This window comes from Pan paniscus, chromosome 4 (assembly GCF_029289425.2).
Source record: "Pan paniscus chromosome 4, NHGRI_mPanPan1-v2.0_pri, whole genome shotgun sequence".
In the NCBI taxonomy this organism is placed as follows: Eukaryota; Metazoa; Chordata; class Mammalia; order Primates; family Hominidae; genus Pan; species Pan paniscus.
This window is the reverse complement of record NC_073253.2, coordinates 163,363,069-163,379,194: the sequence shown is the minus strand read 5'-3', so window position 1 is coordinate 163,379,194 and position 16,126 is coordinate 163,363,069. Positions and strand designations below refer to the sequence as shown.

Here is a 16,126-nt window from a genome sequence, read left to right as displayed (position 1 = left end):
GACGTGGTATCAGATTAAAGAACAGCCTTTAATATGTCCAACGTTTAACTGTAGGGCACTTACTGGTTTTATATATCTAGGAAAAAAGACAGCTTTTTAATAACACATTGTATTAGAAATGCTCTTCATTGAACCAGCTGCTCATTGCCCATGATGAGTGGGTGTGATGGAGAAGAAGAGATAATATAATATATATTTTCTACCGTGTCACCTGCCATGACCAGAACAGGCCATCAGCTCTACCTATGATGCTGCTTCTCAGCTTCAGATGGCTGGACCAGCATCAGAGCTGTTACATATGGTTGCACAGGTAGTTCACTGCACAAGAGACCATGCCATCCAGCCCATACTCTGCTCTCCAAGCAGACGCCTATGGAAGCTATGTACATTTAGAGGCGGCACCTGTATCTAATTCACTAAAAGGAGCCATGTGACTTGGAAGATGGCTCTGATCCAAGGGGAGCCAAAGTGCAGGCTCGCCAGCAAACTACAACTTGAGTGTCTGCTTTAAAAAATAAACTGAACCAAACGCATCCTTCCTCTATGGAATTTGAAATAAAAATCTCAGTAGCAAGTTGTCTGTTGTGGAACTTGAGCTGAAATTTATGAGGCTGGCCAAGGGTTGAAAAGGCCGTTATAGAAAGGCTGAACATATATTCCAGGCTGTCTGAGAACAAATGCTGTACATTTGAGTGAGCCTCTGTTCTCTGCCTCTCTAACAGCCCAAACTAAACACACACTTTGGGTGATATTGTAGAGGGCTCTGCTCTAGTTACTACTGCACAAAGTAAAGGTTTATATAGTGAGGATGCAATCATTTCAGATTAACGGGAAAGTTCTGATTGACATATAACACTGTACAGTACATTCTCAAACCTGCAATAATGATGGAGAAGGGAGGTAATTACACAGCAGCTTCTACCCTGTAATCTGCCACGGCTGGAGTGTGTCACCAGTTCCACTTTTCTCAACAGTTTTCCCTCTCTCTTGCTCTCTCTCTCTCTCTCATACCTATCTGACATTTTCCACTCCATCTTACTGTTTAGCTCATCTCAGGCTTTCTCCAAACAACCCTGTGATCTGTATCTGTATCTCTCCCTCCCATTCCACTTCCAAACCAAACAGGAAACAGGTAAGAACCTCAGGCCAAGGGGCAGGTGTTGCTTAGTGAAGAGAAATAAGAAAGAGTCTCACCTGGGCTACATCCATGCTGGAATCACAGCTCAGCGGCCGGACGGCAGTGAGGTCATTGGAGCCCAGCAGGGTGGAGATGATTCCATTCTGGTCAACCTTCCGGATCATGGTGGCATCGACAAAGTACATGAGCCCATTCTTGTCTACTGCAATACCTGAGCAAGACAAGCGGTGTGGATTTATCTCTTGGAAAGGTGTAGGATTGTGGGGTGGAGGTGGGAGATGAGATGCCTTGCTGAGCACTCTGCTTAGACCAGAGACCTTACTGGAATTGATTAGTACCCTCGGAGCAGTGGTTCTCAGCCTTCTAACGCAAGATCCTGTCCCATGGGCACTGTGCTGGGATTTGTATAGTTCCTAGGGTGCTGGCTACATCACCACCCTCTTCCCTGCAACTGACGAAAGCATGCTCCTTGGACTGCAAATGAACCAAGGCCGCAAATGAATGAAGCAGGAAATAACTTTGCATCTGCTCTCCTTAGAAAAGAAGTTATTTCCTAAGTTCATTACCCTAAACATTATTAGTAGTAAGTTACTTGAATATACTTCACAACCGATTGCAGCAGTAATGCTGAGAAACGATGATTCTTGTAGTTACAAATTCCTAATTCAAGGTGTATGCTTCAGGAAGTATTCCCAGTTAAGCTTGACTCCAATCAGCACTTCAATGCCCCAGGGGGACACTGGGGCCTAGCATTCCCCTGTTGCAGCAGGGCTGGAAAGGCACAGATATGGCTTCTATTTATTTTGTGTCTTTGCCCCAGTGCCCAAGTACAAGGCTTTGCCTCCTTAATCCATGCTGCCCTGCTGCTTTCACAGTAGCTAAAAATGCTAACAGGAATTGGACTCTCAGATGACTGCTCCTTAATGTTAAGTATTTTTAGTCCTTTTCAAATAGAGACCCATGGGTTCCCAGAACTCCTCCATCCTGGACCCCTGGAAATTATACCCATTCTTAATTACTACCATTTATTGGGCATTTACAACATGTGAGGCACTGCACTTTCGACTTCATACACATTTGCTGTCTACCACGGAAGTCTGGGCGTGGCCAGAGGCCCCTCGCTGGGCTTTGTTCTGTCTCCAGCCCACACAGCTGGCACTGTGGCCCATGGAGCCAGGATTTCCTCTGATTCTCCTGACCGGCAGCAGTCAGAAATCTCCAGGCGCAATCCCCTTCACTTTCCACTTGGAGCCTATGTGCATGATAAAGTTTACTTCAAATAAATAAATAAGGTTTTCTTTTTCTTTTTTGAGACGGAGTCTCGCTCTGTTGCCCAGGCTGGAGTGCAGTGGCGCGATCTCGGCTCACTGCAAGCTCCGCCTCCCGGGTTCACGCCATTCTCCTGCCTCAGCCTCTCGAGTAGCTGGGACTACAGGCGCCCACCGCCACGCCCGGCTAATTTTTTGTAATTTTTAGTAGAGATGGGGTTTCACCATGTTAGCCAGGATAGTCTCGATCTCCTGACCTCATGATTGGTTTTCTTTTTAAACACCCATCCACACACCAAAGCAATCTATCTGAGTTAAATGATTACAGGGAAAGCTGTGTTTTGGACTGCTGGACTCAGTTAAGTTCTGATGAGAAGAAAGCCAAGCTGGTGGCAAAGCTTTATCTGGGGCAGGAGACTCTTCCTTGATGTCCTTTACCTCTTGGGCTCATCAGGGTTGCATCTATGGCCTTCCCTCCATCCCCGCAGCGGGCTTCATCAAAAGGCAGACACTGCTCTCCTGTCCCTGCCACAACTTCCGAATTCCCAGCCAGGTCTTTGGTTCCACTCAGAGACTTGACGCGGTAGATTCTCCTGCTGTTGGTGTCGGACACGTAGAGCGAGCCGGACACGGGGTCCACTGCCAAGTAGTACTTGTGTGCTGGGTTGTTGCTTTAGTAGAAGAAGCACAAAGAGAAATGAGGAGGGGGCTATGGAGCTGGCCTCCTAGATCAAAGGAATGACAAAAATCCTAGCAAGACGCTTACCTTTTCTAGTGTCTTTCCACTTTAGTGAACTGGAAAGAATCTAACATCAAACTCAGTGTTCTAACACATCATGGTTCTTAGCTACTTCTAATTGGACTTATGCTTCTTATGCTATTAGAAAATTCATTTCCCACCATGCTAAACAACTGTTGCTTCATTTAGCCAGTACAAGAGCTCCCACTCCAATCCTGTTTTTGTAAGCAGGATAGTTATTCAAGACCAACTACAGTCCATGTGTGTGCAGTCTCCTTAATTTCCCCTTAAGGGCTTAGTGTATTCTCAAGCGGGATAGAGGAACACTTCCATGTGACAATGTTCTCATTTTAACCTATGCTTCCAGGGTACTAGGCCATTAATACCAGGGTGACCTGGAGTTTTCCTAATTTTATCATGGGAAGCACCCCATAACCGCCCCCAATCTCCAGGCTCAGAGCTTGCTTCTTTACTGCTCTTCAGTGTGGACATGGATAAAGTTGGCATTTAGTGTAAAGAAATGTGGGTATCTTTCTGGTACTGTGTCTGGAATCTGAATTACTGAGACAGGAGATGCACTCTTCAAATCTAGGTAACAGTGAGGTCACAGGCGTGAGCCACGGTCTGCCAGGGCTCCCAGCCACACTAGGGGATTAATACCTTTGTGTGTGTGAAGTGTATTAGGAAGGCGTGAGCCTCCGAGACCTGGGCTGCTTCCCCTGCCATGTGTCTGGCTGCCCTGTGTGAGGCTAACTAGGACAGAGTAAGACTTGTAGAAGTGGCTCAGGACTAAAACACAGGAAACTCTAAACTCAATTCTGACCCAGCTGGTGGTGACCTTGGTTAAGTCATTTGACTATGTCAGGTCTTAGCTTTTTTGCAGGGGCTGGGGGGATTAAATCAATCATACTGGATATTGCTAATGTTCCTTCTGGCTCAAAACCCTGCAGTTCTTCCCTTTGTAGTGCCTGTCACTGGTTTGAGGTTGGGACCAGAATAGGTGCTTATGTTATTCCTATACTGGTTATTACAATCAGCACCTCTAGGATGCAAACAGTAATTGCCTTTCTGCCTCAGTGTGGTAGACTAGGTTTTGAAATGAGCACAGGCCCCCTTTATTTTCCCCTGCTATTTTATTTTATTTTTCTCAGAGACAGGGTCTCATTGGAGAGCAGTGGCACAATTCTAGCTCACTGCAGCCTGAAATCCCTGGGCTGAAGTGGTCCTCCCGCCTCAGCCTCCTGAGTAGTTGAAACCACAGGTGCATGCCACCATGCCTGGCTAATTAAAAACCTTTTTTTTTTTTTTTTGGTAGAGATGGGGTCTCACTATGTTGCCCAGGCTGATCTCAAACTCCTGGCCTCAAGAGATCCTCCTGCCTTGGCTTCCCTAAGTGCTGGGATTATAGGTATAAACCATGCAACCAGCCTTTTCCTATTATTTTTCAATTTTACTTTGGGGTGATGGGAAGACAGGGGCTGGGAGAGGTGGAGGGAAGGTGAGAGAGATGACAGCATTGGATGCATTTGTCCTGTTGACATTAGCTAGGAAATTACTAATTAAAACACCACCATTTGGGGTCTTCCCTGATTTAAGGAAAAAAAAGAAAAGAACTAGGAAGCTATTTTTAGGAACAATCTGTGTGGAGTTGAGATGGTCTTTCATTCCCGTTTCTCTTCAGGTTGCTATTAAGACACATCCCTGAACTAGAAGTCAAAGTTTTTCTGAAATTCCAGCCCAGATAACTAAAGCGTAGACTACCTGGTTTCATTCCTTTCCTTTCCTCTTTTCTTCTTCTTTTTTGGCTATTAAGTCATTAGAGACTATCCATATATGCAAAACAAATTAGGGCAGAAAGGGAAAAATTCATGCCATTTTTTAATTAGATGCTGCACTCTGTTACTGAACGAACAGTAGCTGGCATTATCAACAGAAGGATCAAGGCATTGCACATCTGTGCCTACCTATGAGAGAGATAATTAATTTTGGACTTTCTAGGGAGCCTGATTTGAGGAGGCTTTTCAAAAGCTCTGGCAGAAGAGCAGGCAGTGGTGGGTGTGAGGTCAGTTCTTGCTTAGGGAGACCATTCTTCTCCATGGTCTCATACCTGTTTTCACCAAGATGCTTGCAGAGAAACTCACGTCAGAGGGACAGCCATGCCTCCATACCTGTGGCTGTGGCAAAGATCACATGAGGTTGGTGAATTTCCTGGAAAAATGTCCTTCCAGGGCATTTCTACTCATTTTTAAAATTTGGCTCAAATGGGGTGCCTATAACAGGCCAATTTTGGGGTGCCTGAGAAGAAGACAGAGGACTTTGTCAATGCATGGCCTTTCCACTGACTGTTATGATCTTGTGCAATTTCACTTTACTTTTTGTCTAATTTTGACCTAATATCATGAAGGAGAGCTGTCCATGTTTCATTTCAAAAAGTGAGCAGAAGCATTCCGTTGAGTAGTGGTACAGATTGCTTTGTTTTCTCTTCTTCTGAATAAAAATAAGGTCATTTTTCTTTAAGAAAGCTCACACTATCTTCATTTCAGTGTGGTTCATGTGTGAATGCACATGTATGTGTGTTTTACACTTTATCTGTGAATTGTACTAGTGTGGTTTTAAATGATAACCTTGGATCAATGTAATGACCAAGGCGGTTTTGACAAAGAATACTTGGTCTCCATCCTTCAAACTATTCAAAAGTGATTTTACTCCATGAAAATTCTCAATGCATCTGACTGTTGGATTCATTCTGATCGGCAGATTGGCAATTAACTTTTTTTTTTTTTTTAAAGATGACCATATATCCAGGGGAAAAAATCATTAATGAGTTGAAAATGAGTTTTTAACCCGTTTCCAGTTCATTAAAGCTTTTGTGAACCCAGTCCAGCATTTACAAAAGCCAGGAGTTTGCCTCAACTGTTTAGCCCAATTATGGACCGCACTGAGCAGTCGGGATAAAAGTTCGCTGAGGGTTCATTATCTTGCACTTGAATCTCCCGGAAATTCTAATTACTGTCAGCTTATTTGGTTGCTTTTTGACTGCATTTCATAATTGCTAAAGCTTATCATATCCACAACACACAATTAGCACATAAAAAAGTTACTATATTTGGTACATAAAAATATACAACATTACACAAGAAGCACAAAACAAGAAAAGCAAACACAAGGAAGCAAACGAACCATATCAAATTATATGGGAAAGAGTTCTTCATCTTACCTATGTTTAAACTCTTTATTTCTTTATAGAAAGAAAACAGAAAGGAAAAAAGAACAAACAGTTAGCAGAAGAATTGATGATAAAGCAAACATAACATTTTTGTTTCTTGTATAAAGGGGCCCAAAAAAGGCAGTCTTTTTCTTTTTTCCCCTGTAACTGACAACTCCTGGCTCAATAGCTTGAGAAGTGCCCCTGATTTTGGACTCCTCCCAGACATTGGACAATCTGGACAAGAAAGCTTGAATTCTCTCATTAGCAATGTGGCTGTCACAAGACACAGGTGGCAACAGGTGAAATATGCCTCCTGACTAAGGAAGGGATGGCAAACAGGTTATATCTTGGGTGCCAACATGTGTTGGCCAGTAATGGCTACTGGGAGTGTGGTGGTAGAAGGATTTTGAAACCAAATTTAATATCAGGTATAAAGAGTACTGTGACTCACTTGCAATGTCCCCTCTGAGTGTGGGAGGGAGGATGGTGACACATGTACCACCTATTTGCCATTGGTGCATTTCAGGGTAGAATGAGTACCACCCAAGAGAGAGACCCTGCTCACAGCCTACTGCAGTTGGGCAAAGGCTGTTGAACCCTGAGACTCTGAACCACTTCCTTTCCCTGCTCCATGTCACCTTCATTGTCTCCTTTTAACTTGGGGTGGGACCCCAAATATGCATTCTTTCTAAAAGGTAACGTCCAATATTGCAATAACGTCCATAAATGAAATTTATAGGTAATAATATCCTCTTGGAATTGGAGTCAAAGACTCCAGTTATCATTTCTTATCAGAGAACTAGTAAAAATTTTGTTGTTTTAAGAGAAGAAATACATTCAATTTCAATAGGAAATTGTGGCTGAAAATTAACGTGCCAGAGACGAGAAGATGCTAAGGTCTCAATTAAGGAGAACCACTCCCATTCTCGAGGCTTCTAGGCCAAAGTGGAAGAAACCCCTGACCCCTCTTTCCCTTTCAGTTGAGGAGAAAGGCTTCAGGGAAGGGACAAAGAGAGTTTAATGCCCTGATTTCTGCTCAGGTGTAGCTCAGTCCTCTGCCGGGGGCCATCATTAGTGGTGGGTTTGCACAGGGATTACGTTTTTATATTTTATTCCAATGTGTTAGTTTTTGCAAAAAAAAAAAAAAGTTAATTAAATGATGCTGATAACTCCTGAGCTCTGACTGACATAGTGCAATTTAAGATTCATTCTGCAAAGCCTGGTGTGTCAGGGTGGCAGCCGGGAATTCTCGCGTCTATTTTATATTGCTTAATGAAAGTGAAATGTTATCTGCCACCAGTGGTAGTCATATTTGGCTCTTAATTATTGCAATATCAATTTCACTTTTTAAAGTCAAGATTTTGTAAAAATACTGGATGGGATTTGGGTCTGCAGGCCTGACCTACTTCTTTCCTAAGAACATCTGCTTTCAGTTGATTAATATAAGATCTATGTTGGGGGAAGGAGAAGGGCGGGGTGAAGGATCAAGTCGTTGGAGAGTGTAGAGCCTGAATGATCATATGAATATGAGCTTTGGAGAAAGGCTGAGGTCACTGCTATTCCAGTCCAGGATCACAGCAGGCTGGGTGCTTAGCAGGCAACAAACCAGAATAACAGCATCACCAAGTCAGTCTATGCAGCTGGGTACAGATGTCCTACTTACAAGGGATAGGCCTAGGCTTTGTGTGCATGGTTTTAATACCACAGACTCTTTAGGTGAGCCCTTTGAGGAAAAAGTGGTGTTTCAGATGGGAGAATTGAGATGGATTAGCTCTTCTTCACACTGCAGAGTCTCAATGATGTCTCTGCGAAGCCTTCAGGGTCTCTTGTGGCATTCTCAGCCCGTCTCTCAGAGCTGCCATCATGCTGTCTGGTGATTTATGTTTGTGTGCCTGTCCCCCTCAGTTCTTTGTGAATAGGACATGACTCAGTCATCTCTGAATTGCAGATACTTAGTAGAAGGCCCAGGAGAGAGTTAGGGCTGGAAAAACAGTTTCTTGAGTGAAGGAAGCAAGGAATGAGGCTGCTTCCCTTAGTGCTGGGCAGACTTTGCCTTGGACTAACTCCAATCCCTCATGTTCTGCTCAGAATTACAAATCTGTAATCAGTGGAGACTGTTGTCTTTTTTCATTCCAACTCTCTCTGTGCCACATTTTCCCCTTGAGGAAGGTGGACTTGGAGTAGCCACAGGGTTGTTTTGCTGTTGTTGTTCTAACTAAAGAGAAGTTGACTTGGGGTACATTTGGTTTAGTTTCAGGAGGATGAGCTCATGTGGCTTGCAGTCCCTTTAGCACCCAGTTAAATGGTTGCTAGCCATTCTTGAATAGGAATGTCTTTGAGGAATGCTCCTGCCCTACAATGTTGATTTGTCTAGCATCATTGCAGAGAGTAAAAGTCCCCATGTAGAATTCATATTTCACTAATACAAGGACATCAATGACAAACTGGTTAATGAGCATCATTTCAAAGACTATTTAGATTATTCACTCCTCAGGAAAACCTGAAATGCCCAGAGATATTAAAAAGGAAACTTGATAAAGATTTTCCCCAATTTTATAACTCTAATGATTTACACATCACCAATAATCAATTATGAACACAAAAGAAAGTTTTCTAATTTATCAATAATACGAAACAAATTTTGATCAGCCCTACTAAAGGAAAGACTGAAAATCCCTCTGTTCTTTCTATAGATAATGAAATTACAAAATAACTGTGATATTAAAAGATGATCAAAGATATGCAGCCAAAAAGTATAGAAAAACATGTATCATGGAAGTGTTACAGGAGTAATTAATAAAAATATTAGGTTATTTGTCTGGATTTTGTGATGTTTGTGATAGAATTGGCTTTTCTAAACGTTGCAATTTTTTGGGTTTCTTTTCTCATCCTAAATATTCCATTTCATTTCTCATTTCATATTTATAATTTTATTTTTTTCTTCTTAGATAGAGCCTCTGAAATTGTATTAGTCTTAGGCTTCATAAAATCTGGGTTCTACCCTTGGTAAAAAGACTTTGAAAATAGTGCCAATCAGTCTCCAAAATTTTATGGGGACATTGTTTTTACTTTTATTCGGGATTGAGTGCTTCATGACTTTTCTTTCCTGACCCCCATTTTCAAAGCCTGACCACACAGGAAAAGCATTTCCGTTCTTTAAGTGGAACCACATAGTCTTCCCTAACAGTCTACCTGGTCATCAAGCAGGGTCTGTCCTGGCTGAAGCTCTCAGGCAGAGCTTGTCCTTGGTGACGCTTCCTTCCAATGTCTGCTGGCTTTGCCCACCTTCCCAGGCTCCCACTTTCCCCCCGGCCAGTACTAACATATCTGGGTTGGACATGTCCCTTCTCTGAAGGTCTCCTCTAATGATTGGTGCCCTTGACTCCATGCTGAAAGCACCATCAGAATGTCAGCATGGAGAAGCGGTTTAGTTGGAAAAAAGCATGTTTAATATCATAATATAATTTTATGTTTAAAAAATAAAAAAATGAAAATTTCAAAAATTATGTAAGGTGTGAGATTCTTATGTTTATTAAAAGGAGCTAAGCTAAGAAAAGCGAGAGAGATACCGTCCCATCCCGTATAATTTACTGCCTCATATTGAGGTCTAATTCCTAAGATGTTCTAAAACTGGGGAGGGAGAAAAGATTTTGCTATGAGAGAAATTCCCCCTATAATGTTAGTGACTGACAAATTTACTCTGCTCCAGGGCTTAGGTTTTCCAAAGACCACTTGGAATGGGCAGTGGGAACTGGACTAGTAAAGATGGGATATCAGGCTTTTATGGGACAGGAGTATGGAAATGTCCTAAATGTCTGCCTAATCAGAGCACACAGGTGATAACCATTTTACCTAAGAGAAGGCTGTTTGTAGCATCAGAAGTTATTTAAGTGTATAGAACTTGTCCCTGCATGTTTTGGAGAGACAAAGGAAGGAGGAAGGGGGAAGGATAGTGAGAGAACCATGGAAACATTTCAATAGGATCCCAATTCAGAGGCTCAGCTCTGGGGTGGGTAAGCGAGATAGGGATGGGCACTGACTCCCGAAATGGAATCATTCAGCTGCCAACTTACAATGGAGAAAAGACATAAGCAAGACAGGTCTCTTCCTCCCCCTCCCTCCCTCTGCTGGTTGCTGTTTTGAAGAGAGGGGATTGACAGCCCTTTGTTTTCAGGTATGTAGTGGGAAGAAAAGAAGAATAAAACCAGTGTTCTTATAAAAGCTTAACTTCTAATCGGCTCTGGGTACCTGGCTGATGAAAGTAAGAACAAGTCTAAAGGCAGTTAGAAAAAAGAATCACACAGCTATCGAGGGAAACTGGGAGCCACATTCCGCCTCAAGCTGTCCTAATGTCACCACGTGGGCATGGCGTGACTTGTTCTGATTGGGCCCTTAGCTTGCACCATTGACGTTGTGGCCTCCACAACTCGAGAGACGTGGAATCAGGGACCAACTCCAACAAGAGGGAGGAGACGGGTCTGTGTTTTCTTTAATTTAAGCAACCTATCTTGAGCACCTAGTGTGGGCCAGGATCTCCTCTAGGACTTAAAAGGACAAAGATGACCAAGGGGTCTGCTGCAGAAGTTCACATGCTTAGGCCCTAAAGACTTACATGGAGATAATGACAACAAGGCATTCAGTGGCATCAACTCTAATGGAGGATCAGAGGGTGTAGTGACTCAGAGGTGGGTGACAATGGTTTCTGCTGGGGAGATCAGGCTACGTGGAAGAGGGGGCCCTGACACTGGGCCTTGCAGGTGGATGTGATGTGGTAGATTAGGTAGGGAAGGTATTTTAAGCAGAGCAAGCAGCAAGAGTGAAGGTTTGGAGGTGAGACTGTACCAGGTGAGGGCTGATTAGCCTCTGAGCAGGAAGAACAGTGACAAAGGAGGAAGGGCCTGATGTGGAAGATTACAAGGGCCAGATGAAATATTTCCACCCTTTTTTCCTATAGGCAATGGCAAAGCACAGTGCTACCTCCACCCTACCCTGTCTTCTCCCATGGTTCTCTGTTGCCCACAGGGTGCCTGAGAAAAGGAGGCTTTCCTAGGATTAAGAAAAGCAAACAAAAACAACATCTTGGGAAGGGAATCTATATGGATGGGCAAGTCTAGGAAAAGTGATTTGTCTGATCGCCAGTTTGGCAGCGTGAGGGCTACCTGGCCTCTTCCCACGTGTGTCCTTCTTGCTCTCATTGTTCACCCTCTGGTTACCATGCCCCCTCCTCCACCCCAGGCCTGTCTCTGGATCTCCATAATGGTTGGCCTTTGGCCCTTCAGCTCAGCTTGAACTGCACTGACTTCCCCAGGTGCCACCTCTCATGCTCACATGGGTGTTTTCTGAGCCTGTGTTTCATCCCCTTCTGTACCGCAGAGCCCAGCACATGCCTGCCTCGCCTCCATGCTCAATAAATGCCCACTGGATCACTGAGGCTGCAGCCTCCTCAGGGTGAAGCTCTTGTTTTTTCCTCTTTTTACTCCTCTCAGTCCCTGGCACACTCTTGGCTCCCAAGAATGCTCAGCAGCAGTTGCTGGGGGCAGGCCACTGATATTTCTCCCAGACAGGGCCTCAGAGACTCTCAAATGCAAGTGCAACCTGCAGTTCCTTCTAGGAGAGAGGCTGAGGCTGCTTCAGAAGATGCCATCATCCACTCAGTTGTCAGGCCAAAATCCTAGGCAGGGCCCTTGATTCGTTTCTGTCTTTGTTCGTTCCTTATACCTGATCCATCAGCAAATCCTATCAGATTTACCTCGAAAATATATTCTAATTGGAGCACTCCTCTTTCTTCTGCTACCATTCTGGTTCAAATCACCATTGCCCCAATCCTGGACAATCACTGCAGCTTCCCTATGGGTTTTCCTGCCTCCACTCCTGCAGTCCTACAATCTACTCCATACACAATAGCCAGAGTCATCTTTAAAAAAATGCAAATCAGATCATATCAATTCCACCCCACTCCCTACTTCAACCTCCATTGCTTGTTCATTGCAATACAATGTACTCTTGTCTAAGTGGTTAGTGAGACTCTGATGCATTGAGGTACCCTTCCCTGAGCTCACCACCCTCCTGCCACATTGGGCTTCTATCAGTCCTTAAATCAGCCAGGTTATTGGCTGGTATAGGGCTTTTGAACAACTTCTCTTTGCCTGAGTGCTTTTCCCCAGATCTCCCCATGGCTGACGTCTATCACTCAGATCCTAGCCAAACGTGACCTAGTACAAGAGGTTTCTCCAACTAATTCACCTTACATAGCCTCCTCATCCATGTACCCTCCCTGTCCCCCAGTTCCTGTTTCTTACTCTGTTATATTTCCCCTAAAGCAATTAAGGATACTGGAAATTATTATTTTTTATTTGCCCACATGATTTTGTCTGTGGCTCCTTACCAGAACACAAACACAACAACAAGTGCTTTGTTTGACCCCACTTTTTTTTTTTTTTCTAGCCAGAAAGCCCCTGGGACATGGTATACATTCATCAAATATTTGTTGAATGAAATTTTGCCCCTTTCTTATAGATCTTATTTCTCTCTCTAATTACAGATCTCCTCTGAGTTGAGGGTCTGAAATCAACTTTCCTGGCAAGAGCATGTCTAAGAGCTTTTAGGGGTCAGTTTTTTCCCAGCACAGAGGGGTCTGGCTTTCAGACTTAGTAGCCAGCAATGGGCAGGAGGAATCTACCTAGGCTGGCCAGAAATTACACAGCAAAGCCTACGCAGTAAAGGAAGTGCTATCCTAGTGAATGTGCAAAGATCCAGAGACTTTATAGAGAGCTAGCCAGATAGAGGTGCTCAATACAACATTTTGAATTAGCAAATGAACATTAGTGGTTCTCAAACTTTGATGTGTGTCTATAGAGCTTCTTAAAAATAAAAGATGCCTTGGTTGTTCTCCAGTCTGGAGACTAAAAGCCTTGTCTGTAAGTCAGTTGTTGACTATTGTATCAAATCTGTGTATGGTTTTTCATAGATACACAAAGCATTTTTCCCACCTCCTTATTTGACTCTGGGCCTAGGTTTTGGATCACAAGGACTATATCTTCTCTGGAGAATCCCAAATGCAGCCCCAGTTACCCGATCAAACTCAGGAGTTATGGGGGGCAAGAGAGCAAAAGAAGGTTGCCTGTGAGGCCATTTACCGTAACTCCAAGATGCTGGTCACATTTCGAGAGGGAAAGATGCGTCGGATGTAATTGAAGTCACCCACATAGAGGCTCCCATCGATTCCAACAGCCAGAGCCACTGGGGCCAGCAGCTTGTTGCCTTCAGCAAGGCCGTTGCAGCTGGGACAGGAAATGCTCCGGCGGCGACCATTGCCCATGATGCTGGTGATGATGGCAGGCTGCTGGGTCAGGAACTGGTTTTCCCCAGTGCCTTTGTGTAGGATTCCTGTGGGGGTTGGAGAATGGGAGGGGTTACTGAAGCCCTCTGGGGAAGACATGTGTATTGGCCAACTGGGAGGGAGGGGAAGATAACAATTAGGAATCTTCAGTGCTCGGGGAGCTCTCCAACTTCTTCACAATGTGGAGAGAGCTGCAGTGGGAGAGGTGGACCCCAAATGCTGTGGCATTGGGTAAAATGACACTTGGGAGGATAACCAAAGAAGCTTGTAATCCCAGCTTCCTGGTAGGCTGGGGCAGGAGGATCATTTGAGCCCGGGAAGTCGAGGTTGCAGTGAGCTATGATGGCACATACACTCTGGATGACAGAGCAAGACCCTGTCTCTATTTAAAAAATAATAAATATTTTAAATATTTAAATAAAAAAATAATAAAATAAAAGGAGAAGGTAGGAAAATCTATGCATATTTTGGGCACTTGATGAAAAAATGACCCAGGGAAGGGGAGGTGTGACCACTTAAATGCTGAGGCTAGAGACAAGGTTCCAGAGAAGTGGCAAGGCTGTATTTGGGAAAGAAGATGTGTTCACGTACCACTTTTAACATTGAGGATGTGGTGTTTGTCCAGGGACCAGCCACCAAGGTTGGAGGGGTCCAGCTCGAATCCCTGAAGGAGGGCTGTCCTTTTCTCCCAGAGAATTAGACTGGGACAGGTCTCATATTCAAACCCGACAGACACTGAAAGATAAAAGGGGTGGGGCAGAGTGAGAGAAAAGAGAGAGTTTACTTGATTACTCCAGAGCTCTGTAGCAAGAATGAGAAGCACGTGTTTGCAGTAATACAGATTCTGTTCCAAAAACTCACTCAAAGAGGCAGGCTGATTGCTTTTCTCCTTGTGATTCTACAATATTAAATTCAGATTTTTGAGCTGAACTCAACCTTGAAACTTTACACAGTAGTACTCTGTGGGGATGGAAAGACCTTTCCAATGAACGACTGGCTTTCAAAAATGACCCTGGTGACATGGAGGGAGGAAAGGAATCATTTGAAAACCTGACACAATTCCCCTTTAGAGATGGACAGGAGACTGTTTCTCTCAGCCTGCTGTTCACGGCATGCATTTATTATATTTTGTGTTATTTATTTCCACTTACTAGGAGAAAGCCCTTTGGGATCGTACTGGCTCATTGACATGGAGATTCTGGGAGCAATAGCTTGTGTAAATTAAGACACTTGGTGTGTTCACTCAGGATTCCAGAAAGTGCCAGGAGAGGCAGGCACCAGCAGGAGTACAGCCTGCCAGTTACATGGGGATTCAATGGGGAACAGAATCCAAAAGCTGTTTTTAAAAATCCTGCATTTGCCACATGGACAAATGGGAGAGAGAGGTGGAAATGAAGGACATTAGTCCTAGCTTGGCTCCAAGCTCACGCTTCCTTGGGGCTCCATTTTCCCCACGTGTAAAATGGGTTAAGTGAAGCCTCAATTTCTCAGACAGATGTGGCAAGGAGAGATGAGATGAAGTGCTGAGATGCCATACATTTTTAATTGGAATGCTGCTCTAGAAATATGAGGCATTGTTATTATTGCTGTTCCTACTGCATTAAACTCTTAACTATGTGTGTCACCTTTGGGGATTCTCTGCAGCTTAAAAAAATTCCTGAGATATAGAAGTGTCAATATGAATGGAGGATGCATTTTTATCTTTAAAAAACTCTCTATATTTCCTAGCTTGTCCTCTGAAAATGCCAAGAAACAAAGGCCAAATGACCAGCCCCAGCAGCAAAGAGAATTGCTAGTGCCTGGCTTGTGGCCTTGATATATTATTTCTCATTAAAAGGAATCAGGGCTTCTGGAAGAAATGGCTGGAGTAAGAAATGAACACAATGACACCAGCCTACTTTATCATACTAGATAGCAAGGAAGGAATCAAAATCTATTAGGGTCATGTCAAAAGGATTTGGGAATGAGCTTGAAAAGGTGCCCACTGACCAAAGATGGGGCCATTTGGCCATTAGTGAGAATAATAACTTCAATGGATTGAAACATACTGGATGCATTTCAGTCCATGAGTTCATAATGGTATTTAAGAAACATTAATTTGCCACCCCTGGACAATGAATCAACTCATTATATTGAAAACTAGTAAATAAAGGGAAATAATCAAGCATTTATCTATTCTTTCCTATTTGAACTGTACTTTAAATAACCAAGTAGTTAAGGAGAAAGCATCTCTATATAGAAGTATTTCAGCTAATAGATGAAGAAGGAAGTATAGAATTAAACTATCATTTTGCAATCCCTAATGACCAGACAGACTAGGCAATGAGCATCAATGGCTACTGAAATCTCTAAAAAATACACAACTTGACTTTAGGTGCCTCTTGATGGAAGGACACAGCCACACCTATCAAGTTGTTCTGCCAAAACAAAAAAT

At 43.5% G+C, this 16,126-nt stretch overlaps 1 protein-coding gene across 12 annotated transcripts in view; it reads right to left on the bottom strand.

Annotated features, from left to right (window-relative positions):
• The window catches only part of TENM2 (teneurin transmembrane protein 2), a 3,238,122-nt gene that overhangs the window by 45,775 nt on the left and 3,176,221 nt on the right, over window positions 1-16,126 (bottom strand). For 9 of the 12 annotated variants that reach the window (XM_063604288.1, XM_055112852.2, XM_063604289.1 and 6 more), the window contains 5 exons: window positions 14,284-14,427; window positions 13,490-13,739; window positions 6,363-6,383; window positions 2,845-3,077; window positions 1,195-1,349 (listed from right to left, as the gene is read on the bottom strand). In XM_063604288.1, coding sequence (XP_063460358.1) covers window positions 1,195-1,349; window positions 2,845-3,077; window positions 6,363-6,383; window positions 13,490-13,739; window positions 14,284-14,427 — 803 coding nt within the window. The remainder of the gene's footprint in view (window positions 1-1,194; window positions 1,350-2,844; window positions 3,078-6,362; window positions 6,384-13,489; window positions 13,740-14,283; window positions 14,428-16,126) is intronic. The other 3 variants (XM_063604290.1, XM_063604291.1, XM_057302375.2) reach the window with 1 other exon arrangement.